Here is a 27,765-nt window from a genome sequence, read left to right as displayed (position 1 = left end):
GAGGTAGTTTTAATCTCTTATATGAGGGTGCAAGAGAGAAAATGGACAGTACACTCTCCAGAACTGTAATTAGTGACACTGCCCTTGAGCCAAAAAAACATCAGAGGAGAAAATGCAATCAGTCACTGCATGTCCCTAGTGGCATCTATTTTTATGTCTCATATTTGATCAGCCTGATCTAGTGCTTCCTAACAGCTGAAATGATAAAGTAAAGTAAAAGGAGGTTAAGAGTTTGCTCCACAAAATTTCAACAGGTTTTAAGCTCTTAGAAGAGTTATGAGAGTTGCATTATTAAATAATACTAAATAAATATATAATAAATAATACTGATTATGAATACCTATTCATAAAAATCCAAATGTCTGGTTATCTAGTTTCAGGGAGACCAAAACCAGATGTAGAGTGGTTCAAAGAAGGCCGACCTATTAAAGCTGGAGAAGATGTCCAAATATATGATGAAGATGGAATTCATTGCCTGTGGATAAAGAAAGCCTGCTTGAGGGACAGTGGATCTTACAGCTGTACAGCTGTCAACCCCAAAGGCCAGACTTCCACCAGCTGGTTGTTAACTGTCAGAAGTAAGTTCCTGTGAGCACATCTGCACTTTGGAAACTTTGGTTGGGCTTTTTTAAGCAGTCAGAACGTGGTTACTACATAAATTTTTTTGTTTATTTATTTTATTCTCAGTGGAGGTTGATTCTGATTCCTACCTCTGTGAATAAAGTGGTGTGTGATAGCTGGCAAACCACTTTCTGCATCAGTTTCCCTTCTTAGATATTGTGTTTTTTATTGTTGGTGTAGCTAAAACAATCTCAATGCATTTGTACACAGGGAGGCCTATTCTCTACACAGGTCTCCTATTAATGCTTGTAGTTAATGCAGGTTGTCACTGGTTATGCTGGTTTTGTTCTGCATTTAGTTTTTTTGAAGTTGTTTAGATTCCTATACCCCAAATTTAAAATGTTTTATGAGTACAAACCAATTCTGTGCAGTAAAGTGAGTAAAAAGAAAAGGGAAAGAATGAGAATTGTGATTTCCTAAATTCAGTAACATGTCCCAGTGACTAATTATTTTAAGCTTGCAGGCAGTGTCTTACTGGTCTGGTTGAAATTTTTGTTGGATCTAGCAAATCCTGTCCTCAGTTCTAATGTTTTGACCTGATTTTAAGTTTTGTCCTGGATCTGTATTCATGTTCATGCAATTTTTCTCCATTTGCTGTGCCTGAAGTTAAACTAGGAGACCCAAGATAATTTCTTTCTGTCTCATGAGAGACCAAAAAACTGCATCTTTAAATCACACTGTTTCTCATTAGAAGAGGGACTGGGAAAAGACAGACAAGCGGAGAGAATCACCCGTCCTCTTCTTTGTGCAGAGCTCTCTGCTAATGTACTGCGTACACTTCTAGTGACTGGCTGCAAATGGTGGATTCTGGCATAGAAAATCACCACCAGAAACAGAGCTTGAGGCCTGGCAATACCTGCCTTGCAGATGAGAGAAGAATCCCTTTTTTATACCCATCTGCTGCTCAAAATGATTTCTATCCTCCAATAAAACATTCCACCATGGTTAGCCCAGCCATGCCATCTAAGCATACTTAGAAAAAATTTCTAAGTGGTAAAGCTAATTTCATCAATTTCAGTTAAAAGAACTGTTTTCATTTTTGTTTTCAAGGGCCTAAAGTTGAAGAGGTTGCTCCGTGCTTTTCCAGTGTCTTGAAAGGATGCACTGTGAGCGAAGGACAGGACTTTGTGTTGCAGTGCTGTGTCGGAGGGATCCCTGTGCCCCACATCACATGGCTTCTCAATGGTAAGGAATGCCCTGCTCTGCAACGGCTGCACGAACGCACTGACACCCCAAAGCGCGCTAAATCACCCTAATACAGCCCGCGGGGACACCTGAGGAGAAAATCTTTACTCGAGCATCCAGAGCTGTCAGCAGGGGCTGTGTTACCGCAGTTCTGCAAAGTGTCCAGCAGGGTGCGCTGGTGGCACGGCTGTGCCAGGGGAGTCACTGGGCTGTGCCATGTGAGTTACCTGGGCTGTGCCAGGGGAGTCACTGGGCTGTGCCATGTGAGTTACCTGGGCTGTGCCAGGGGAGTCACCTGGGCTGTGCCATGTGAGTTACCTGGGCTGTGCCAGGGGAGTCACCTGGGCTGTGCCGTGTGAGTTACCTGGGCTGTGCCAGAGGAGTCACTGGGCTGTGCCATGTGAGTTACCTGGGCTGTGCCAGAGGAGTCACCTGGGCTGTGCCATGTGAGTTACCTGGGCTGTGCCAGGGGAGTCACCTGGGCTGTGCCGTGTGAGTTACCTGGGCTGTGCCAGAGGAGTCACTGGGCTGTGCCAGGGGAGTCACCTGGGCTGTGCCAGAGGAGTTACCTGGGCCGTGCCAGGGGAGTTACCTGGGCTGTGCCGTGTGAGTTACCTGGGCTGTGCCATGTGAGTTACCTGGGCTGTGCCAGGGGAGTCACCTGGGCTGTGCCAGAGGAGTTACCTGGGCTGTGCCAGGGGAGTCACCTGGGCTGTGCCAGAGGAGTTACCTGGGCTGTGCCAGAGGAGTTACCTGGGCTGTGCCAGGGGAGTCACTGGGCTGTGCTAGGGGAGTCACCTGGGCTGTGCCAGGGGAGTCACTGGGCTGTGCTAGGGGAGTCACCTGGGCTGTGCCAGGGGAGTCACCTGGGCTGTGCCATGTGAGTTACCTGGGCTGTGCCAGAGGAGTTACCTGGGCTGTGCCAGGGGAGTCACCTGGGCTGTGCCAGGGGAGTCACTGGGCTGTGCCATGTGAGTTACCTGGGCTGTGCCAGGGGAGTCACTGGGCTGTGCCAGGGGAGTTACCTGAGCTGTGCCAGAGGAGTTACCTGGGCTGTGCCATGTGAGTTACCTGGACTGTGCCAGGGGAGTCACTGGGCTGTGCCAGAGGAGTCACCTGGGCTGTGCCAGGGGAGTTACCTGGGCTGTGCCATGTGAGTTACCTGGACTGTGCCAGGGGAGTTACCTGAGCTGTGCCAGAGGAGTTACCTGGGCTGTGCCATGTGAGTTACCTGGGCTGTGCCAGGGGAGTCACCTGGGCTGTGCCAGAGGAGTTACCTGGGCTGTACCAGGGGAGTCACTGGGCTGTGCCAGAGGAGTTACCTGGGCTGTGCCAGAGGAGTTACCTGGGCTGTGCCAGGGGAGTTACCTGGGCTGTGCCACAGCTGTGCCAGGTGAGTTTCAGGTTGACATCGTGATCCCTCAGAGATGCTTTGGATGAAGACTCTTTCCATTAAAAGCCATATCTATAAAACATTAGAAAAATTTATTCAGCCTAACTCTTGATCACCTCCTTTACTCCTGAAATGCAATTGATTTTTTTTTTTTCAGACTCTCCCAGGCTATCTATCTTTGTGTGTATGTGTATGTGGTTATAAACAAAGTGTAGCATACTTTGCCATAAAGATGTTTGCTCCAGGATTATTTTAAAATTAATTATATGCACATGATCTCTGTTTTCCTTTAGCTATTCAGAGTAAAGGGGCTAACTGAAAAAGGTGGCAGGGCAAATGAACAGTGACCTTGAGTCTGGTATGTTCCCACAGCCTGGACTGTTACCCTTACCAGTAATTCCATGTCTAGAATAGAAAGGCCAGTGCTTTATTTACAACATAAAAAATATGAGTAAAGGTTCTGACACTCTCCCATTGGAAACAATTTGTTTCTCTGTCTGAAGGCTGTGCTGAAGTTCCTCCTTTGCAGATGTGAGTAGAATCTGTTTGGCTGGGCAAGAATTGTCTTGCAGCTCAGGAGCAACTCTGAGTTAGTCATTTCATGTTCATATTCCAAGATACCCTTGCTCCCAGTGTTTCCTTAGACATTGACTGATGTAGTTATACTCAGCTGTCTTCACATACAGAACATCTTCCTGTCTCATAGGACTGACTTTGGATTGATTTTCAAATGACTTACAGCTCATCAGGTACAGATATATGGTCTCCATTTATGTAGCCATGTTCCAGTCAGAACACTGTTGTCTCCTGGAAAACAAAGCCTAGAGATAAATAAGCCATATATTTCTGGGATGCACTGTGTTCCCCTGCCTTTTTTCAGGTTTTTTTTTTTATATTTATATATATTTATATTTTATATATTTTATATATTCCTTTCTTCTCACTGAATTCATATGTCTGCCCCTGTTCAGGTATAATCATGTTTACATTGCATCCAAGCTTCTAACTGCAATTGGCTCAATATCACAAAGTAAATGGGGGTTTTTAGCTGGATTTCAAACCATTGAGGTTCTGTAAGTGAGACTCAGTGCATTAACTCTGCTCTTAAATCAAAGGCAGTGTTGAGTCTGCATAACAGAAGCACAAGGAGCTCTCATAATAATAAAAATTAGACACATCATATATTACGCTGAAGACACAAGCACACGACTTTCCTTCCAGGCTGCTGAAACATATCACCATAGTTTAATTCTTTTCTGTCTTGCATAGGATTATGAGACATAACTGTTTATGTACCATTTTGATACAAATGTGAAAGGATTATAAACAGTTGTTTAATGTTGATAATTCCATGAACACTCCTAGGGTTATTATTTTACTTAAGAATCAAATTGGCTGTTGTGATATCCACTTCAATGCAAACATTTCCTTTCTGTCTACCACCTAGCTAGATACTACAAACTCCTCATATTTATATCAAATAAAGGAGAACATGGTGAAATATTAGTCCAAGCAGACATAACAGTGTTTTTGGCAAAATGACATGGTGGAGTCTTTCATCAACTGGCCACATGAAGAAAACAGTATATTCACAGTATATAACTGGAGGCAGTCAGACCAATTCTGTTTAAAAAAAAAGGTTTATTAGCATCTGTTCTCCATGTCTGGAGTATAAAGCTTTTTATATTCACAACTGAACTCTACTAGGACAGAGGAAAAAGCAATATGCTGTGAACAATCCCACTACTGTTCAAAATGCAGAATTTCTGAATAGAATTTCCATAGAAATAAAATCACATGGAACAGAATGTGTAAAGTTCACTAGAAAATATCAAATGCATATTGTCTCCCAAACACGACAATTGTAACAAACCAGAATTAATTTGAGCACAATAGTGAGGAAATAATATGTATTAAGGCAGCAGAACCTGCTCCTTTCCATACTGGCCATCCCTTGATATTGAACAGGCTGCACGGTGTCCAGTCTGCCTTCTCAAAACTCCACAGAATCCACACCACCTGAGAACTGAAAGCCTTGCAACAACTTCTTGTAAAATGTTACATCCAAGTACCACTTTAGATACCAAGAATATTTACCAGCTGTGACTACATACCAATTCCAAACATTTTCCAAGCATTATACAGGTTGACCTCTCCTTCAGGACAAGTGAGGAAAAAAAAAGTAGATGATGTGTGCTCTGCATTGTCTATAATTACTTCTTACCATCTGTAAGCATGAGTAGTTTTTCCATATTCATAGAGACTGCAAAATAAGAGCTACCTGACTGAACTGTGAATTTCATCCCAGCTCTTATTCTTCTCTACAAATCTAACATTAAAGCTTTTTTTCCCATTTTTTTCAAGATGGTTCTTTTCTCCTTTTGTTCTCCCTTTACATTTTATTTAAGTTTCTTTCTGAATTTTCACTGATTTACTGGCAATTTCCCTGAAACTAAATTTTTTTTGTTTTAGTTCTGGCCTTACAAATAACTTTTGCTCTCAGTGACAATACTTCAGTGTGTAACTCCAATTTACTTTATCTTTTTAAAATACTTTAGTCAATTTCCTTTTCAGTTGCAGGAATAAGGAGTGGATTAGTGTTTTAAGTAACTTTTTATTCATATTGCTTTCTGCATGGGTTTTCTTTCTCCCAAAGTTTAACTGAACCTCTTCCTTCTGAATTTAAGAACAATATGACCATGACTTTAGCATAACAATTCTCTGAGTAGTGTTTGGTTTAAGGATAGCTTTGTGATTTGTCCAGAAAGCTTTTAATAAATGGCCCAGGGGAAAATTTCCTTTCCTCAGGCATAACATGCCAGCAGAAAGGTATTTTTTGTTATTGTTCCTGCTGCCAAGCTGTCCTGGAGATTTGACTGTTCTGCCTCTGGAGAAGGGAACGTTTCACTACTGGGAGAGTTGTTTTTATTACATCAAAATATAAGTGCTGTGGATGTAACTTAGAATCTTGCTGCAGGTTATTCCTAAGGGCTGATATGCTTATGTTATTTTTCTGGGGTCTAATGAAAAGGCTGTTCTGTAAGTGAATTCACTATTTTTTGAATAATGCTAAAAAATAGCCAGTTTTTTGGGAGCTGAAGTGAAAAAGAGCCCTGGCAAAAGTTGAGGACATGTAAAGGTGTCCACACTTTGCTTTTCTGTGTAGAACACTTGCCCTATTCATCTGGTTACTTACAAGAGAAATATAAAGGCATTTATCTGCTTTTAATGATGCAGATTTTATCCCTCTTATGCAGTTTCTGATACGGTATCATAGCATCATTTGTCACCACTTAACAGTTTCAGTGTCAGAATGCCAGGCAAGGACCATGTTGGTTTAGACATTCTGTAGTTGGACAGGAAGGCAAGCCAGTGCCTCGTCCTCTAACAAAAATCTTTGTCTGCTTGGGTTTTAGCTCTACCTGTACATATTTGAATGCAGTGCTATTCCCACATACAGAAACACTTTTAAATGTAATTTAATGTAATAGCTCCAACAGTCTGTGTGTGACTGAGTGAAAATGAGCTCAGAGGTGCCAATAATATGTGACCTGTGACAAAGGTTGGAGAGATTTTATTCTAAAATTCTTCTGGGTAGTTGATTAAATATTCACCTCAATTTTTCATGCAATAGTAAATTTGCTAGCATAACAGATGGCTTATAAGCAAATGATGAAGATCATCTACCACATTTTATAATACATGCAAGTATTGGATTGTTGGTTTTGGCACATGTTTGTATGTCAGAATGGAACTTTGTATGCATATAGATAGTGCACAAGATAATAACTGCCTTCTGAGTTGGCTTCCTTTGAAAATCAAAGATGAGAGAAAAATTTGTCTCATCATTTAATTTATCCTGCTCATAGTGCAGAACTGGTTCTTAAAAACCTTGGAGCTGTGTCCTTTAAACTTATTTTGGCAATGAAATAAATTTTGATCTTTTTTGACCACAAACTCCCAAGCAACAGACATCTTCAGATCAGCCCTGCACAATTTCTCTGCTGTTTCATTCTCTTCTCTTAGATGACCATGATTTCTATTTCCAGCATGATGTTTATGCACAGGTATAAGGCTGTCTTAAGTATTGCATACACTGGGAAAGCAACCAAAGATGAGTCAGTAGTGGAAACTATTTAATATTGGGGCAACAGATTGTAGAAGCATTTCAGAAAGGAAGGCTGAGACTGATGGAGGTTCCTGAAATGAGCAAGACAACTTTAAGCCATCTATACTGATATTTAAGAATGTCAAACCAATTCAAGGAACCTTCTTTAACAGTCACATCACTACAGATAAGACTGCACCCTTCTGTTACTGGCCATACTGTAGTGTAGATTGGCTACTTCTGTAAATCAGCTTCTTGGCTCCATTGCAGCTTTTTCTGTCTCTCTTGGAACGTTTTCCACAAAGTACCCCTTGGAGGACTTCAAATGCTTCTCCATGCCCAACAGATTTTGCACATCCAGCTTTATCTGCATTTTATGTAGTTTCAGGCAAATTACAAGATGGAGACCATGTCTGAAGCAAACACACATTTTGTGTCTTATCTACCTCAAAGAGAATCAAAAATAAACTTCTGTCCTTTTGCTGCTACTCAAGGTAGCCCGCAGTGAATCTGGTGGTGAGCTTTGTCTGACAATCATGTTGTGCTTTGTGCTTGGGATGCTGCTGGTTCTAGTCACTAGAGAGCAGTGGCTGTGCACAGAGTGGGATTTGGCTCTGCACTTTCATAGGCTGCCTGGTGTTAGGCATTCAGGTTTCACTGAAAACTAAAGTGCTTTTGAAATTTGTGGCTGAAATGTTGAGTCAATTCTCTTCCTTTCTATCTGCAGACCAGCCAATTCAATATGCCCATTCCACTTTTGAAGATGGAGTTGCAAAACTGACTGTCCAAGATGCTCTACCAGAAGATGATGGAATTTATACCTGTCTGGCTGAAAACAGCACAGGACAGGCATCTTGCAGTGCTCAGGTCACAGTCAAAGGTGAATATCTCAGACTACTGAAATTACTACAGTCATATAATCTTTTTAAACAAAGATAACTTTGGATCCCTAACAGAGATGGTTGTAAGTGAAATCCATGGTTTTTTCAAGCTTTTGTCAGCTGGTACACCTTGGAGGTGAGTGCAACTTAAGTGCTTAAGGACTGTGTAGTGTAAAGTAATAAGCACGTTTCAGAAAAGGTATTAGTGCTTTGATCTTCCCAAGGGCTTAGTGTACAGAGCACTGAAGCTGTTCTGGAAAAGGTCAACCAGTGTAAGAAAGGACTGGAACTACAGAAAAAAAAATAACTACAATATCACCAATATCACCCATCAGAGAATATTACAGGGAGGAGGCAGATGCTACTCCTTTCTCCTGAAAGGCAGAGCAGAGACCAGTGCCAGGGACTGCAGTTATGACAACAAATGCCTATATTCTTGTTCTGTTACCAGGATTTATCACATATAATTCTGAAAATGCATCTATCAGCTAACATTAATATATAACTTTTAATAAGTGGAATTTTGGGAGTGAAAGTACCAAAAGAACTTTTTAGTAAGCAATCGAGGTGACCTGTTGTCTCAGAAATCTGACAGAGTGCTGATTTGACAGAGTTGATTTGTTCATGAAAGCCATAAATTCTGTACTAGAATCTCAACAAACACATTATAAAAGACCAAGGTTCAAAATGAAGACAAGAGATGACAGAATTCCATGGATAAATTCAACAGTGAGATTGTAACCATCAATATCATGGTTTTTATTCTTCCCATCTCCCCTGGCATCAGTCTATACAGATGGTTTTCTTCATGGCCTAGAGATTATCCCCTCCTGCCTCTCTCTTCAATCCCCCATCCCTTAGACTCTCCCTCCCTCTACAATCAAGCCTGTATTTGGTATTTTTTCACCTGCAAATGATTTTTCCCCGAAGTTACAATAGTTTGTCATCGCCTGTCCAACAGACTGCTGAGTGACAGCTGCCAAGGGAACTATTCATTTTGTTTATGACTAAATAATACCTGCCCTAAATTCGTATATTCACTTTGGTGAGAAATTTACCCTGACCCCTGGGATCTCAAGATTTGTCTTTGTTTATCAGTGTTCTGGGGTGTTTGTCTACAGCTCTTTAGTGCTATGCCTGCCCCTAATCTGTCTGTATGACAAGGCTAAAATAAAAACAAAGTAATTCTGGTAATTTCTTGATCATCAAATTGAAAATATAGTAATCTCCTCTCCACCCTCCCCTCCTGAAAAATGGCACAAAGTAAGAAAACATCAATTGAAAATAAGCTTGAAATAATCTGTTCTCAAAGTTATCATTCATGATTTCTCTGAAGCATTTCATCTGCATTAGCTAAGGACCAATGACGAGTGGTCCACCTCAAGGGAGCTGACCTAGGGCTTTCTGGTCCTTGACTGGGACTCAGAAACCAAGGGGACAGTCCCCTCTTAGTGAGTGTTTCTGGGTTATTTTAGGGCTGACAGGCAATGCTAACGTGGGAGCAGTGGTGAGTGAGCCTTTCCCTGGGCTTGTGTGCTCTGCTGAGCTATTTCAGGCCACGTAGTCACTGCTGCCCTGTGTTGGTTTCCTCTTGCACTTTACACAGTCTGGGGCTAGAATGCTGCATTAACACCATCATGGAGTGTTATTTTCTCTCATCTACATCCCATTCTATTTTCTAGGAGTCATGGAGTAGGGAGGGGGAAGAATAAGGGCAGAATTAAGAACATGACAGGCTGTAAAACTATGTGTTCAATATTTTTACTGTTTTAGCTATTCTGTCTTCTTCTTCCCTGAAACTCATTATGTCCCTGTTGCCAAGAGGATTACAGTAGCTTTCCCCAAAACTCAGATCAATGTGGATTTTTCTGCCAAAAATAATATCAAATTTAAAATCTAATTTCCAACTCTCTTATCTATTTGTATATTTTTTCCATCAGAACCTCTATCAAAAGCTTATTGGCATTAGAGTTCTCTGGGTCTCTGAATGCTGCTACTAAGGCTTCTCTAAATGCTCAGCCTGTGCAAACAGATTACAGCAGAAAACGGTTGTATGTGCAGAAGGAGAGAAAACTTCAAAAATCCTCCCCTGACCAAACAGTGATTTTTGGAATAAAGTCTGTAAAATAATTTCTGAATTGTAACCCATCTTTATCCAGGTCCTTTTTGTCTCCAAGTTGATTTAAGGATGTCGAGTTTCCTGCAGTGCTCAGTTTGTTCATTCATCATTAGAGAAATATTTCCTTTTGTATGTGAGAAGTAATCCATATTTAATCTAAGAAGGAATGGATGTTCTTGGCATATCATCAGTATCAGACCAGTGTCAGCATCCAGTTTTTCCTTAACTTGCTTCTGTGGTACTTGGACACATCTCTGTCTAGGTCTACATTTCACTTCATACTGCCATTTTTGGCTTTGCTATTTTACTGCAGCAAGGATCTCACGCATCTGCTGTAATCACTGGGGAAACTTTACCTGGAGTGAGTAGCATGTCTTAACAATAAAGCTCAATTTTATTTTTCTAAAGGATATTCAGCTCACAGATATCTCAGAAAAGTTAGCAGCAAGGATAGTGAGTGTCAAACTGTTCAGTTCACATCTGAATAGAAGTACAAGATGATCCTTAACCTGCCCTAGTAGGTTACAGGTGTTACCTAGGCACTTACCATGTTTTCTAATGAACTTCTGTGCATTCTTTACCCTTTTGACTGTCTATTACTTTGTTTTTTGTAAAAAGAAATTATTGTAGGAAACACTTTAAAGGTCCTTTGCCCAATAAAGGGTACCATTCCAAGTCCAGTTAAATACAAGAGTGGGATTTTTTTCCAGTGTTTTCTGCATGATTTGCTTTGGGCCTTGGATAATTAGCTAAGCTAATTGTGGCATAACTTTCCTTCTAATTCATCAGTCTCAGATTAATTTATGGTTGTCTTTTTCTTCCTTATTATTAAGCAGGATTAATTTTGTCTAGCACTGGTCAACCTCAGTATTACTCCTTTGTTTTGTATGGAAAATGGTGAAGGTACTTAGTTGTTTGTAGGAGGCTTTTGGCACTGTGTCAAAAAAAGTCCCACATTTCATATGGATGGGATTCATATAGAAATGCAATGGTCTTTAAAAATTCAATTTCAGTCTTCTGCTGATTTAAAATAAGAAATTACCCTATCCAGATCACTTCCAATCTCTCCACTCAAATAAGTGATCTGAAAGCTGAACAAATTGGGGTAGATCCATTACACAGTCTGTGGAAAAACTAAGTTCATCAAGATGAAGCTAATTTTGGCCTTGTAAAGGACTAAGTAGATGATGCTGAACCCTGAGACCTGTCTTCCCACTGTCAGCAGTTTCTCAAAGCTGACACACACAGGAAGGGATAACTACAGAGACTGAGCAGTGTTCTCTGGAATAAACAGCTTAACAAATGTCTTCACCATGAGAATTATTTCTGACTGAACCTACCAGTGGGTGGGGTGCACTGGCTAAATGCTAGAGTAATTGGCCCAGTGCATGTAAACCTGAGGGGTGAGAAACATGGTTCATTGTTACTTAAACATTCAATTACAGATATTTCTGAAATTGAACCATTTGCTACTAAATATAGGGTTATTTTTTTCTTATGTATTGTTTTCTACACACAGGAAAATCAAAATTTGGGAGGCTTTGGAGCTTATGCACATTTTATTTTTAAAGTTTTTATACAACATGTTCATGACTGATTTCTTCCTGTTACTGCATGTGCAAGCTATTGTATTTATGTTCACATTTTCATATTTCATATTAAAATTTTCTTATTGTTCTATGATATGTAAATAAGTATACAAGCCATTTTTAAATACATCAGGCATCCTACTTAAAAAAACAAACCAATTCTTAACAGGGATATCCAGGGTGCATTCAGGTCACTGGAAATATATGGTGATTATATAGTGATGAGGATTGCAGATACTCAGGTTAATTTATGAATTTATGAATCAGGCTATGAATACATTATGAAGCTATTTATTATGAATTTATTAATCACTTTTATCAGGTTGGTTGAATATTTTAATAAGGTTTTTTATTAATAGGAAACTGAGGTGAGGAAAAGTTGTTTGGCTCTGGATGTACATGTGCAGTGAATTGGTGTTACTGCTTTGCTGAGGTTGTGACAATCAGACTATAAAAGCAAGACAGATGGAGGGAATAACTGGTATAGTTGGAAGGTAAGGCCAGCTCCCAGGAATGGTGGCAGTTCAGGTCTGCCTCATTCCTGAGATAAGCCTTCTGACATGTGGCTGTCTGTCACTTGGGTAGTCACTGACAAGGAGTTGTAGGTCAGATCCACCTGTAGAAAAAATGTGTCAAAGGGATATTTAATTACCTGAATTCACACCAATACCTGAGTGTGTCACACAGAATTATGGACTGCAGAGGGAGTGGGAAGAGTGTGTGCTCTGTTGTGCCAAATCACATCCACGTGGGAAATTTCTCTTATTTTACAGACAGATTCTGCATGTCAGAGGGTAGGTGGATGCCTGGTTCAGCTTTCTCTAGGTATGGTATCAAGCAAGAGCACTTGCTGTGGCTCCTAGGAGGATGTCCTCTGTCTTGCAGTTCTGCAGTAAATGACAAAAAAAATCCCTGACCCACTGCACACTCCTTGAGATTTCTGCAGCCTCCTTGCACCAGGCAGCAGCATCACTGGCTGTTTATAAGATGGAGCACATGAGGTGTGGGCAGTGACAGCAGCAGGTCAGCAGGGCAGCCACTGTGCTTCTGTGGGTTCTAATGCTTTGCAGCCACACATTTTGCTGATGCTTGTTTTCTGCACACTGCTGCTTTTATGTTTGTTTCTTTCTTTTTTAGTACAGGCCTAATACTCTTTGTAAGCAAGCACTATTCAGCAGACAGTGCTCCTGCTTATTGGCTCTTGACCTCATTTGTCTTTCCCTGACAGCAGTTCATTTGCCTGGACTCACATCTGTTCCCCTTGCTCCCCCACCACTTTCTGTTCATGCTTTTTTGCCCAGTGCAGCCTCCCCAGCATAAGTGTCTATGTTGGGAAGCCTGTAGCCCTTCCAAGCCGATTACTGTAGTCATTCATTGATCACTGGGCGAGCAGATTAGAGCCACCTGAAAGCCTGACACAGTCCCTGCTGTAACCAGTTTATCAGAGCAGCAAAGGGAGATGCTTTCTGAAAAAACAGTTTGTTTTGTTCCTGTCACTCTTCCATCTGGTGTGAGTGGGACCATAAAATATAACCAGGTGGAAGAAAACCTTTCAGGTAGGAATATTTTCCTTCAGTCATGAGAGATGCTCTCTTCAGGATGTGGGCTGTTTTTCTTTCTGTCTCAGAATGACCCTTCTTAGACATTAATCGTTTAAAGAAGGTTATCACTACAATAAGCAGCCTCTCTTTGAAGATTTAATGGAGAGGCCACAGCTCTGTCTGAGATCCATATTTCAGCTGAAGGTAAGCGAAGAACAGTGTCTTACTTGCCAACAGTGATGAAATGTTTGTGACAACTTTGCAAAGTCACTGCTTATTTGAAAGCATTTTACTTTATTTCAAGCATAACATAAACGACTATAGATGACTTTACAAATATGCCAGTCTAGCCCTATTAAATGTCCAAAAGGCATTCCAGAGCAGAAGCTGGGCAGGACCACTTGTCCGTGTAAGAATTGGTTTCAGAGCACTAAGTGAAAGGGAGGGGGCTTTTGTTGCTGTATTGAAAAGTCATTGGTAAACTGTCATGAGCATCAAAAAAACTCTGTTCCAAAGTGCCCCAAAGATCTCAGTCCAGCATTCTGTTCATCAATAGCTATAACACTTCTAAGTTTGGAGTTGTGTTGGTTTTTTTTAATTGCCTTCTTGCAGGACCTCAGGACCAATGTGGAACAGAATGCCAGCTAGAAACCAAAACTGAAGGGCAAAAGCAAAATGTGTGAAAGCTCTTAATGATGGAACATGTGCCATCAATATAAAAAAATGCAGTCTAAAGACAGTTTCTTATTATAAATAATTTTTCAGGAAAAGGGGAACCAAATTTGGATGAAAATGAGGGATGAGTGCTTGCAGAATAAGAAAAATTTAAATGTCAGAAATTGCATTAACATTTCTTATAAAGGAATTTAAAAGATGAGATGCTGACAGAAAAAAAAAAAAAAAAAAAAAAGACAATGAAAAGAAAAAGCCTTACCCATACACTTATCTGTGACACATACTATGTGCATACTAATGCTCAAATACTGTGAGCATTAAATTATTATGTACCAGAATGACAGAAAACAGATTATTATTATAATAATCATCTACTATTATAATAGTAGGGAACAGCCCTGCATTGGTCAAAAGGCAAACTTTCCCAGTTCAGATTGCCAAATTCTATAATGTTCTAATTTTCAGCTGAAAATTGGAAGTCATCAAAATATAAAACCTGTTCACTGAATATATGCCTGTGTAACTTTGAAAGCAGGGGCATGATATTACCCCAAAGAATGTTTTCAAAAGCAGCTAATGTGTATTAGGTAATAGCCATCAAACTACCTCACAAGATTAGCTCAATTTTTAAAACTCTCCAGAAGTTGCCCAAGGGAAGCATCTACTATTCCTTTGCAGCAGAGGAACAGAACAGAAGGGAGGAGCCTTGTATAGCTGTGTGCTACTGGAAGTGCTTCTCTGCAGCTTCATTTTAATGAAGGCTTGACTGTTGGGCTACATACACTGACCTTTTTTTAGAGGGTAATGTCTTGGTTCAAGATATTTCTAATATTAATTACCCAAGAAGGGGAAACTGACCACAAGCAATGCCATACTAGAGCTACCTTATCTTTTATGGATTTAAGTGCCAAACAGGTCTTGCTTTAGAATACACCAGCTTATACCCAGAAATACAATGTTGTATTTTTTCTCTTTTTTTCCACTTTATATTAGTCTAACTTCAAATTTGATTTCTTATCTCTCTCTATCTGAGTCTTATTTGTCTTTGAGGGATTCCCTAACAGCATTCTTAGTACAGTATCCTTTTGATTGCTCACCCAAGAGAGGAGCTGAACTGTTTTAATATTACTACAGGGTAACTAATTTTGTTGCCAGTGTGGATTTGCCAGAGAAGGGGAAGGCTGAAGGGGCTGTAACTCTTTAGATCAGTGGTATCTTCAGCGACACATGTGCTTTATGTGGTTGCCTGTTCTTACTGTGCTTCCATTGCATTTCAGCTCATGCACAGCCCAGCTTTTTCTAATGGAACTGCTATATCTATACATCATGACTCCTTGCAATTAAATTAAAATCTACCTGGGCAGTCACACAGAAGTGGAGACTATAGATGTGGAGGTGAAATCCTGCCTCAGTAGAATGCATATTTTCACTGTGGAGCTGACCTGGCTTGATCTAGCATATATGAAGCACCTTTTCTGAAGTTCCCCATGTCCAACTGGTATCTAATGCTGGGGAATTTGTTAGCAGTGAGCCAGCTGAGCTGCCTTATAAATGTATTTGGTAGGTGTACAGGCTCTCAGGCCTTCCATGGAGTTGCTGCCTGTGGCTGTGACAAAAGAGCAATTACTTGATGTAAATAACTTGCCAACAGGGTAAGTCATTAATAAGACAGTTCTGAAGGCAAAAGCAAACACCACTTTGGCTGCAGAAGCTTCCAGTGAGACTGTCAGGGAGGAATTCAGTCTGCTGACTGCAGAGTGATCTGCTGTGAACCCAGACATCTATTTTGTATCTGACCCCTACACTCTTTATGCAGGTTCTCCTGAGGAGGGGAAGCAGAGAGGGAGTTAGGGAGGTGCAGTTTTCTTTCTGAAATCAAACAATAAGACTCATGGGATGGTTGGAAGCTGTGCCGGGAGAAGTTGTGGCTGGACATTAGGAATCATCTATTGAGAGGGTGGTCAAACACTGGAACAGGCTTCCTAAAGTGCTTAAACTTCTGGTCTGCTCTGGACTAGAACAACTGGACTAGATAATCCTTGTAGACCCCATCCAGCTGAAATAGTATATTCTATTCTGACTTTCATCCACATCATGATTCTTACTAGTGCAGCCTTTTGATAATGAGATTTCTGGGGTGCCATCTCAGTCCCACAGAATCACAGAATATACTGAGTTGGAAGGGACCCATGAGGATCACTGAGCCCAGCTCCTGGCCCTGCACAGGACACCACAAGAATCTCACCATGTGCCTGAGAGCCTTGTCCAAATGGCTCTTTAACTCAGACAGGCTTGGTGCTGTGACAACCTCCCTGGGGAGCATGTTCCAGTGTTCCACTGAAATAACTCTGTTTGCAGAACAAACTGAGTTGGCAAAAGAGGTTAAAATGCTGACCTGGAGGTATCCCATACAGAGTAGAGACTCTGGAAAGAAGGAGTATATATGGAGCTGCAGGATAGGGCTGGAAGCCTAGCCCAGAGTAAAATAAAGATTTCCAGACAAGATAAAGTGAAACTTGGTCTCCTTTGCATATTCCCAACCACCCTGACTGGCACAGGTTTAGGGCATTGTCAGTCTTAGGTTAACAGTTTTTCTGTTAACCTAACCTGGTGCAAGGGCACCATACAGATTATAAATTGTCCCAGCTCTTAAATCTTACCTTCTCTTTACAAAAAACAAATTATAACTGCAAAAAAAAAAATGATGGGAGGTAAATGCATAAATAACACTGCCAGGTCATTGAACACCTAGTTCTCATGACCTAAGCTGGCAAAATGGCATACTAACCTGAGATCTTTAATAAAGCAGAAATGTTCCTAGATGTCTCAGGAACATAAAAGTCTGATACTTTTTTATGCCATTATAAATCAAGTTTTGAATTTTCAAAAAACTCACAGAAAATGTTATGCCCGAGTCTGAGGCAAAGACACTTTACATAAAGACAAATGTGTGTCTTCATAGCCATTTTCTACCCTATAAAATCTCTTAACTTTGCAGTTGATAGCATGTTAGCTTAAGATTTCATAATGGCTGGATTTGTTTACACCAAAAACATTTGAGGATGTGAAACTTTTTTCAAGTTTGAGATCTTTGTGTGAACTTGAATCTTGTTTTGAGAGGTTTTAGTGGAATCTGGTGCTTCTCTCTCTGAGCCTGCTCACGCAGAGCTTTTTGAGTTAAGCATTGTCCTCAGCTCAGTTGAGTTATTAGCCTGTGAGGCAGAGTGATATTTAAACACCATAAATGGTAAATGTTGCTGAGGCAGCCCTTCCGCACGGCTCGGACCAGGCATTAGCTGGCAGCCAACCTCATAGTGCTGGCAAACAGATCCCTCCAGTATAATTAAACCTCTTGTAAGACTAAACACTGCGAGTTTTTGCAGTGTTCTGAACACAAGGCAGCAAACTCTTATGTCCTTGACTTGTGACCAGCTGGTACCCTGGCCTTGGCTGCTGAGTAGCTGCACTGGAGCTGTGTGTAAATGCAGTGCTGCAGCTGACCCAGCCTGAGCCAGGGGCTGGAAAGGCCAATCTCCAGGAGTTCCTTCCAAACTCAATTATTATGTGATTCTGTGCACTGCTCAGCATGCTGAAGTCCTGATATTTCAACAGGAGATGTCAGCATTCTGCAGCTCACGTGAAAATGCCTTCAGTACATCAGGGTAGGCAAATGCACAAGAAAATTTCCTAGACTAGATGATATCCATAAAATGGTAACTGGTTTGATTACAGACCAGGTAAAACCCAGGTCTAGTCTTTGGAAACCTTCTTGAAGTTTACATCCTCATGTGGATATTCTTCTTTAGTTTCAGCAGCAAATCTGGGAAAGGGAATGGCACAGTGCAATTATTAATTCTCTTTTTCCTTCTCTCCAAGGATATAGATTTATCCATGTCTTTTACCTTACAATATAAATAGTTGGTTGCATAATTGCAGTTAAACAGTGTATTGTGCAATTGACTTGTACTAGGTTAACTGTTCAGTGCAACATGAATTTTCCCCTTTTCTGTTAGATATGGACCTTCAACTCAATATCACACCATTGCCTATCAATATAAATTTGTTTACAAATTAAAAAACATGCTCAAGCTCTGAGTCCTGAGCCGGGTCAAGGTTTTAAAAAATTCAAGTTTATTTTGGTTTAGACCCACAGCTAACATTCAAACTCCTCTTGCAATAACTTCCAATCTTCAGATTTGCAGAGGTTAAATTTATGTAAAGAGTATCTAAAACCTGGATTGAGAAAATTAAAATAAAAGGAAAGCATTTTTATCACCTTAAATTTCTACTAATACAGGTTAATAAATAATCTAAGTTTTGATATAGTCACTGTAGATAGATTATCTTACTATTGATTACACAAATATTGGAACACAGAATAAGAGATTAATATGAACAGTTTTACATCAAAGGTAATATATCTTTTCTCATTGCCATCCAAATATGCTGAGAATTTTTATTTTTCCTAAGAAATTGAAAGAGTTTAAATTCTCCTTAATCACCATGGATTTAATGCAGTAAGTGTCTTTTTAGAACATAGATCTAAGTGCTTATTAGAGTGTCTTTATAATAAAAATTAACCCTCAGGGGTAAGGGAATGTGGTGGGAAAGGCCTATATTCCTTTTGTTTTGTAGAAAATATATGTTGGTATATAAAGTACCATTTACACGCTTTGCTCACTATTTCTGGTCTCCCAGGCTATGTTTCCCACTGAGATGTGAATCTTATTACTTACTGTTTCCCAACATTCATGCATATTAAAGCCTGAGGAAAGGCAAAAAACAGGAAACTTTTAAGTGGGATCATGTTGGTGGACTTTTAAATCTATTACCCTGTGTAAAACCTTATCAAAACCTGTTGGAATGACAGAGAGATCACTGCCCACCAGAAGGGCTAGGCTAAGCTAGGCTTACACATTGTGCCAGACTTCAGCTCTGTGCAAAAATTGTTCTTTGTAAGAGCCTTTGAGAAAATCATAGCCCTCTTGCATATTATCTTAAATTATTTGTTCTGCATGAAGCCAACAGCTGTGGTTATGAAATTGTGGCAGCTTTTGTAAGCTACAATAAAGTAAACTAGATGCAAGGTCTGGAAAGAAGTCTTTGAAATGTACCTGTGTTTTATCAAGCCCATCTATGGGAGCAGCAGGTAGGGCTCTCTGATGTCCCCCATGAACTGCCTTGGCATGACTGGGGAGGAATGGGAATTAAGTGCACCAGCAGAAGCTGATTGAGGAAGGGAAAGGGACAGGAAAAACTAACTGACAGAGAAATTTTTAGTAAGTGTATGTTGACTCTTACATTCTTTGTTTTCATTCTTAGAGATGAGCCTATCCCTATGTGAGAGCAATAAGAATTAAGAGTGATGAGGGAGCTATTAAATGGCTATAGGCGATTAGAGAGCATTAACATGATAGACAGAGATCAGATCTCCTCTTTTTGCACATCCAGTTGAATAAGCTGGAGGATGCATAGATACATAATGAAGTCATGCCCTTATGCTAATGTCAAACAAAATTTTCCTTAGGTTCCAGATTTCCTTTCTGGTGCCAGATGTGCCGTGCTTTTATTGTCCATAGTTTGGCAGCAGAAATACCCTGCAGTGTTATGAAAGAGGAAGTTTCAGCCAGAAGCACAGTGTCTTGCAGTGTCTCAGCTGGGAGTTTTACCTCTGCCTTCCTCCTTTCCTTCTGTCCTGCTTTGGGCTCTGAAGTCAGCTCTCCCTGAGAGCATATGGATTTTGAACCCCAGCAGAGTTTATGTCTGTTATGTCAAAGGCACTTTGTAGGAATGAGGGAAAGCAAGCCCTAATCCTGGCCAGGATTTTCCATGAAGTTTGCTTATTTGCGTCCAGTTTTCATATCTGCTTCTCTACTATTTTACTGGTACAAGTCATGGATTTTGTTCCTGCTGTATGAAACTAGCACAGACCTAGGGTGGCCAGGGAATGTGAACTTCTGTGGTTGTTGAACTTTTTGAAGCCACCCTTTTGCAAACAGTTTCTGGTTTTTTGTGTGTGGTTTTCCTTTAAATATTTTACTGTCAAAATAAAGCCAGGTGTTTTCAAAAGGAAGTAAATTCACACCATCTCTTTTCAATATAAATAGGAACAGGAGTTATTTGCTTGATCTTGAATGATCAGCATCCCACCTTTTCATTCCAAAATAAATTTTATTACTGTTTTTCCAAACAACCTGTAAGGCTAAAATTGAAGGAGCCCTTAGGTGTATTATATGTAGAGTACTGCTATTTCATCTTAAAATTGTGAAATGTTAAAGCAATCATCAGACAAACACTGAGTCACTGCATAGTGCTATCATAAATAAACAACTAAAAGCATTTACAAGCTTCAGAAGAATTTGAAAATACTTAACATTCAGGCTTTGTAATTTGGCCTCTGCATGATTGTACCAGTCCCTTCTGAGAAAATGCAATGATTTCATACTAAATGACAGAATTAAAATGGACTGTGTTGTCCTGTGTAAAACCTTTGTGAGAAATGAAAGTTGTCAGTAGATAATTTTAATTTTTTCTAAGTCTAGAAGTCCATAACGTCAAATTTAAAGTAAAAGATGAAAAATTACATTAAATGAGCTCCTATGATATCTTAATGAAATAGCAGTTATGGGCTAGAACTAAAGTCTTTTTAATTGTTGTTGCTATATCAAGAAATATTTGATTATTTTTGTGATATTCTGATTAAATATAATACAAAATGCTGCTGATTAACATACACTTCTAAACAACAGTAGCATAAGATTAGAGATCCCCTTTAAAAATATATATTTTTAGAGTATGGGGGAAAGCTTGTGTTTTGAAGAAAGCCTGTTTAAGTTACCATGAAGTCAGACTTATTAGCCATATATTTGCTGTTTCCTTGATGACGCACATTTGTGAAAGAGCACTGGTTGCTTTAGCCATGATAGCTTCTAATTTTTGAGCTCTTATGTGCAACAGATTTTTTTTATCTGTTGGTAAAGAAATGTCTTCACTTCTTTGTCCTCCAAAGAACACCAGCAATACATAGGGAGATGTTTTTACGCCTGCCTTACAACAGGAACTGAGAAATCAGGTTCTTCAGGGACTAAAGGACTGAACTTCAAGGACTAAATCAAAGTGTATCTGCATTTTTATATGGAACATTCACAAGGATAGGAATGATTTCAGAAAGCTGCTTTTCTTTTCTCTCCCAGGACTAAGCCTTGAGTTTTCAGTATTTGAGATTTAATGATCCATCTTAATTCTCTTCTGCATGACTACATTCATTCCCCTCAATGAAATAGCTCTTTAGTCTCTCCAGTAACATTTCTTTTACTCAAACTCTATTCTTTAAAGTTTTCTACTACTCACATACCACAGACTTCTATTTTTTGATACTTGCCATCCTAAGTTTCTGTTTAAGCACAGAACTTCACTGGTCTTCATCCAGGAAGTCTGCATAAACCTATGTGGTGCTTAAATTTAGTGTAAGCACTATTATTTTTTAAGATTTGTGCAGTGGTGAGACAGGTTCTGGCCCCCTTCATTTGAGTTTGACAGTTTCCCTTACAACGAGTGCTGATCAGCAGCAATGGCAAGTTGCTTCTCATCCTTTCAATCCTACAGCTTACTCTTTTTGGAGGAGATGCCTGAACCCCCAGTAAATCTTGATGTCCCTCATACCAGTGGGTCTCTTCACTACCATAGGATACATCTGCCTGAGATGACTTAAAAAATTGAGGCCTAAATTTTTTGGGTTTGTGATTCATATATGCAATTACTGTGAATTATTTGCTTGCTTCAATGTAATGTTTATGCAGCTCTGTGCAAGAAGGTGGTTTTATTCCAGTACATGAATCTTTTATGTCTGCAGCACATGTTTTGGAGGAGTTAGCATTGCTGAAAAATTCCTTATGGGAAATGATCCTGATCTGCTTCTTCTGTAGTTGCTCACACATTTCATTTTAATAAGCTGAGGCTGTTATATTGTATTGTCTTCCTTGATTATAAAATTCCATTTATTTAGACGGCATGTAGAAGGCATGTGAATCCAACAGAGCAAAGAGCCAGTGGTGAGGGATGTGGAGTGCTCCATCCATAGTGTGTAAAGCTGTTTGTACCAGGGTGTGGAGGAATTGCTGCTAGAACCACTATGAGCAAATTTGATCCCTGGTGACTGATAAATTTCATGGGAGTTGGTTCTGTCTTTTTTTTGTGACCTGTTCTTCTCTGAAGGCTTGAACTTTTCTGAGATCTGTTTCTTTGATGGTCTAGAGCCACACCTCTGCTTTTCCTTTCCTTTCCCTGCTTTCCTCTTCTTGTATATCTGTCTTCTGGATTTGCAGTGTTATCAGTTATTTCAGTAAAATGTATAACAAGAACTTTTTTTAAGCATACTTTCCATTCTTTTTTTTTTTTCCTATGCCTCTTTCCTGTTTGTCCAAGTTTTTATTGGGTTTTTTTTCATTTTCTTCCTTTCTTTGTTTTCTTTAGCTCCTTTTTTCCATTATGTGGATTTCTTCTTTCCCCCACATTTTGTGAGACAAAGTTTCACTTTGAGGGACAAAAGAACTACCTGCAAGGCATTAGAGCAGTGAAGGAGCAGGTGCTGATATTGCTTAGTACAGCTCTTGTTTGAAGCTGTTTCTCTGAGTGAACATTGCAAAACAGAGGGCTACAGTGAACCATAAGTTTGTTGCTGTAGATGAGTTTCACCAACTTTTTGGCTGTTTTCTGCACAGTCACTATTTAGCTATTTTCTGTAGTCACTTCCAAGCAGGTGCTGTGGGAAGCCCTAAGACTGATCAGTGTGATCTGATGGTGTTATCAGGCCCTTCAGAGTCATGCTTCCATAACATTAATCAAATGGGTCTCACTTAGGTCCCATATTTCCATTCTCACCTGCATCAATGTCTCTTTGCTCAGTGCCAAGAAAAGATCTGCACCATCAGTCAGTGAGACAAGATTTTGGCTAGAAAAAGCTTTGCTAGAGAAGAGGAAAAACTTCCCTTCCAGGCTGCTTCCAAATTTATGTTGAGCTCAAATCACCCTCGTACAAATTTAACTTTTTACCTCCAGGAGGTTCAGTGGGCTTTCTCCGTGAGTTCCTGTCTTTTTTCTCTAATCACTAATTTTATGAATTGTAGTTTTGCTCCAGCCTGGCACTTTCTGTTACTGTAATAGTATTTTGGATGTGTTTGATTTTCCTTTGACAATGTTGAAGGTAGGGATAAACAAAATAAAAATATTTTCACATGTGGATAGAATGTAGGGTTGGAATTTTAAAGGCAAGACGTAAGAGGTCTGAACACAAGCTAAACCAAACAAAAGTGTATCCAAGGGACCAATAAATATTTATGACTTTTTACATTTGGTCAGGATCACTGCTTGGGTTTGAGAAGTGTCTTTGCTCAGGTTTTTAGAGCAGGAGTAGACTTCCTGGTCTAGTGTACCACATAGATCACAGTTAAATGGTCTTGTTTCACAGCCTCTGAATGGCTGTGGCTACTGGAAACATATACAGATAGACTTAAGAGTGAATTATTTAATTCCAAATTCCCTCAGCATTTGGTTGCACAGCCTCAAAAGAAAAAATTTAAAAGCCCTAATCGAACAGAGTGTTTCGTGACATATATTGATAACCTCTGGTTTCAGTCTTTCCCATCATCAATCAATTGCAGAAGTGAAGTACAAGAGAGGAGTGTGGTGAATTCAAACCTATTGGATATTGACCACCTAACAATCCAAATAGTTTCTAATTTCTTACAGAGTCACAAATCTTGTACTGCAGTGGGTTTTCAGATTAATTTAGCAGTGATTGCAGGCATTGAATTTTTGTTTAGAAGTTTTTGGGTTGCTCTGCTTTTTTTTTTTTCTTTTTCACCTGAGCATGTGTACTTGGGGAAAAATGAGCATAATTTCTCAGTGATACTCTCTGATATTTATTAGCAATGCTTTAAGAGGGTCCTCAGAAGGAGAACAGTTCCTTTCCTCTTTCTTATCTTTGTTCTTCTGGCAAGGTAAAACAGCTACATTAGATGGTTTTTTTGCCTTCTGAGAGCTGAAACAAAACCACTGTCTCAAAATCACATTGATACTAAGGTTAGTTAAAGTTTGTCATGTCAATTCCAGTAAGAGACCCCTTTTGTTCTTATTTTGACTTCACAGAAAAGAAGAGCAGCAAGAAGGCAGAGAGTGCACAGGCTGCAAAGTTAAACAAGACTTTTGCACCCGTCTTCCTTAAAGGCCTTACTGACCTCAGAGTAATGGATGGAAGTCAAGTGATAATGACTGTGGAGGTATCAGGTGTGTAGCTATAGAACAGTATTACATAAAAAAATTAAATCCTGCTGCAAAGTGTGTGGTCTTTTTTCCATATCTTTAGCAGGTGCCTTTGCATTTGGAAATAATATTTCTAGGAAGCAGTTTTTTAAAAGCTAGGTTGGTCTAATGTGATCTTCAGAGTGACTGAACATTGTCCATTGTTAATGTCTTCAGACCTGTGGAAGTGTTTCTTAATTGGAATGATATAAAGATATGAGTTTAAGGTATAAGATATAAGGTCCTCTTGTTGAAGTGAGCTTGTAATAGCTTTTGTTGTGAACCAAACAAAATTTGAGTTCCTGTCAGCTGGGGTAAAATTAGTGCTGCAGAAAGAGCAGTCCTGGTATGAACTTTGGTATCAGAAACTTTTAATAACTGTCTTTGTGAACTCATTCTCCTTCTCTGTTGCATATATGCTTGCCTTACTCATTTGTATTTTAATCATAATAAGAAAGACTATTTCACATTACACAGCACTGACAGAGTTAATAATAGAAATTCCTGAATGTTTTGAAAATGAATTTGCAGAATCAGGTGCCAAAAACAAACCCAACCAAACTTGTTCCTTTTCTTAATTGATATATGGTGGGGTTTTGTGTGTGCCTCAGATTTTTGTTGCTTGCTTTTTTTTTTAGCTAATCCATCTCCTGAAATTATCTGGCTGCATAATGGGAAAGAAATCCAGGAGACAGAAGATTTCCACTTTGAGAAGAAAGGCAATGAGTACAGTCTGTACATCCAGGAGGTGTTTCCTGAAGACACAGGCAAATATACCTGTGAAGCCTGGAATGAAGTAGGAGAAAGTCAAACACAGGCTACATTGACAGTTCAAGGTATAAAGTTCCTCTTCACCTTATAAAATGGTCAAAGAAAATTATTATTCTAATGTGCTGGAAGAATATCTATTTAAAATACATGAGTGTTTATAAGGTTTGTTGTGAAGGACACTCAAGTTCTCAGTCTCTGCATCTGAATTAAAAAGGATACTGAGCAGAAGCAGCTTTAAAAAAAATCTTTTCACTCTGGAACATTATGTTACTATTTCAAAAATGCATTCCTGAGTCCTATTTCTAGGGACAGTGCAAAACTTCTACTAAATGCAGCTTCAGATTGTAACTATCAGGCTTACTGAACTATGGATTAAAGTAAACCTTTTAATATGTTTTTGTCTCTAATTGAAGTCCTTAGTATTTGAAAAAGCTTTCTAAGAGCTATGTATCCTGGCTTTAATATTAGCTTTGCAGTGGTAGCAGGTAAGGAAGATACTATTTCTGCAATCTGAGAACTAGCTGCAAAAAATCTGGCTTTGAATCTCCTCACATGATGTTAATCCCACAGCAAACATTCAAGTACCAACAAAATTCCTGTGACTAGCCAAACACTACTTTTGTGACAGTGACTTCTTTTGGTATTACTGAATATTGACATTTCTTCCTAGCCACTACTGAGGATTAGTGGAAATCACTGTGAGACTTTTATAATTTTTAAAGTAGAATATCTTATCTGCAATGTTTGAGAGAGCTGTTTAGTCTGTTGTCACTGTCTGCTCTGAATCCAGACCTTCCTCTCTCCTCTAATCCCCCCTGAGATCCAGCCTTGGGGTTAGTCTTCTATATTAAATGCAATTTTATGCAATTGTTAATGATGATTTATTGCATGAGCTCTCAACTGCACAGCAGTCATAGTACAGTTACTTGCCTTTAAAGCTATTCCTATCCCTATTCTCTAAGGACAAATCTCCAAGATTCCTTTTAGGGCAGCTTTAAAGTCCCTTTGTTTTGCTCTTAATATAAGCTTGGATTGAGCCAGTAAAGTGTCAAGTAAATGATTAATTTTAGTACGAACACAAGTTACTTCCAAAATTAAAGTCTGACTTATTCTCAGATTAAAAATTTATACCCTGCATGTTCAAAATAACTTTCCTTTCCTGTGATTGCTTTCCCTGAAATTAATTAGCTTAGTGGTGACATTCAAGCTTGGCATTTTTTTCTGATATGTAAACTGTGTTTGTAAACTGCAGAACCTCAGGATGGTATTCAGCCCTGGTTCATTAGCAAACCAAGATCAGTGACAGCAGCTCCTGGGCAAAATGTCCTGATATCCTGTGCCATTGCTGGAGATCCTTTCCCCACTGTCCACTGGTTTAAGGATGGGAAAGAAATAATGCCAGGAACAGCCTATGAAATCCTGCAAAATGAAGACATCTTCACACTGGTCTTGAGGAATGTGCAGTCTCGTCATGCAGGGCAATATGAAATTCAGCTCAGGTATGTTTGCTGTGAAAAAGAAGGTTGTTCCCTTTGACCAATTACTTATATTTGCCCTCAAGTTAAAAATTCCCATTTGAAGAAGACAGGAGTTCCATCCTATTCAAGTGAAACATTAGGATACTAAAGGAAAAGAATATTTCTGAGGGATAGAAAAGAACAAATAAAACTCCAAAAGAGGAAACACAAGAAGAGTAAAAAAAAAAGAACAAAGCAGTATGTTTTCTGCTTGAGATCCTGTAAAACAAAGCTTTGTGGCAGCAATATGAAAAGCAATTTCTAGCAAGGAAAACCACAATCAATTCCTGAATTCTGGAGCTATTGTTTATCATGTTTGGCATCTGTCTAACTATTTGTAAGGATGCCTCTTCCCATTGGAACAACCTATCTAGGGAGGGCTGTTACACAAGATCCATATCTTTAAGGGGAAAAAGTGTTTCCTGGCCATGTTTGAAATGTCTGAATCTTTTATGAAAGTTTGTAGAGTCCTTTTGCTGATGTATCTTTGAAATGAGGCACCTTGATGCTTTGAACATCTCATTCCTACAAAATCTGGAAGAGTTTTTTGAATTTTATTTTATTTTATTCTAGTAGAACAACTGTCCTTTAAATGAAGAGTGGGATTTTCTGGCTTTTTTCCTTGTAGAAAGTGCCACAGCACTTTCCACCTCCAACAGTAAAGATTACATATGAGCTATATGATTGTAGAAAACATATTGTAAAACCTTAAAGTGATGTTATCATTCCATGCTATTTACTGTGCATAGATGTAGTTACTTTATTTGCCTGGTGTTTGTGCCTTTCTTTATTAAAATTACTTCATCATCGTGGACATTTGAGTCCATTACACTGGAAAAAAATTATTTGGTTTGCTCCACACTCTAACATTTTAGTCCAGATGCACTAGTCTGAATTGTCCTTTGCCTACTTGCAAATAAATTAGTCATATATTAATAAAAGGAGGGGGGAATATCTTAATAAATCCAACCAATTTAGCTTGCAAACAATGAGTTTGATTATTTTTTATAATTATAGTTTTTCTTCCAACCAGTGTGGCCCAAGTGTCACTATGTAGATGCCTCCT

At 39.3% G+C, this 27,765-nt stretch overlaps 1 protein-coding gene across 2 annotated transcripts in view; it reads left to right on the top strand.

Annotated features, from left to right (window-relative positions):
* The window catches only part of MYLK (myosin light chain kinase), a 190,201-nt gene that overhangs the window by 84,015 nt on the left and 78,421 nt on the right, over positions 1-27,765 (top strand). For both annotated transcript variants that reach the window (XM_079311011.1, XM_079311012.1), the window contains 6 exons: positions 375-578; positions 1,672-1,806; positions 8,035-8,187; positions 24,259-24,396; positions 25,050-25,247; positions 26,435-26,681. In XM_079311011.1, the coding sequence (XP_079167137.1) occupies positions 375-578; positions 1,672-1,806; positions 8,035-8,187; positions 24,259-24,396; positions 25,050-25,247; positions 26,435-26,681 (1,075 nt within the window). The remainder of the gene's footprint in view (positions 1-374; positions 579-1,671; positions 1,807-8,034; positions 8,188-24,258; positions 24,397-25,049; positions 25,248-26,434; positions 26,682-27,765) is intronic.

The sequence above is a fragment of the Erithacus rubecula genome (genome assembly GCF_903797595.1).
Source record: "Erithacus rubecula genome assembly, chromosome: 8".
Classification (NCBI taxonomy): domain Eukaryota; kingdom Metazoa; phylum Chordata; class Aves; order Passeriformes; family Muscicapidae; genus Erithacus; species Erithacus rubecula.
This window is presented reverse-complemented; position numbering and strand designations above follow the sequence as displayed.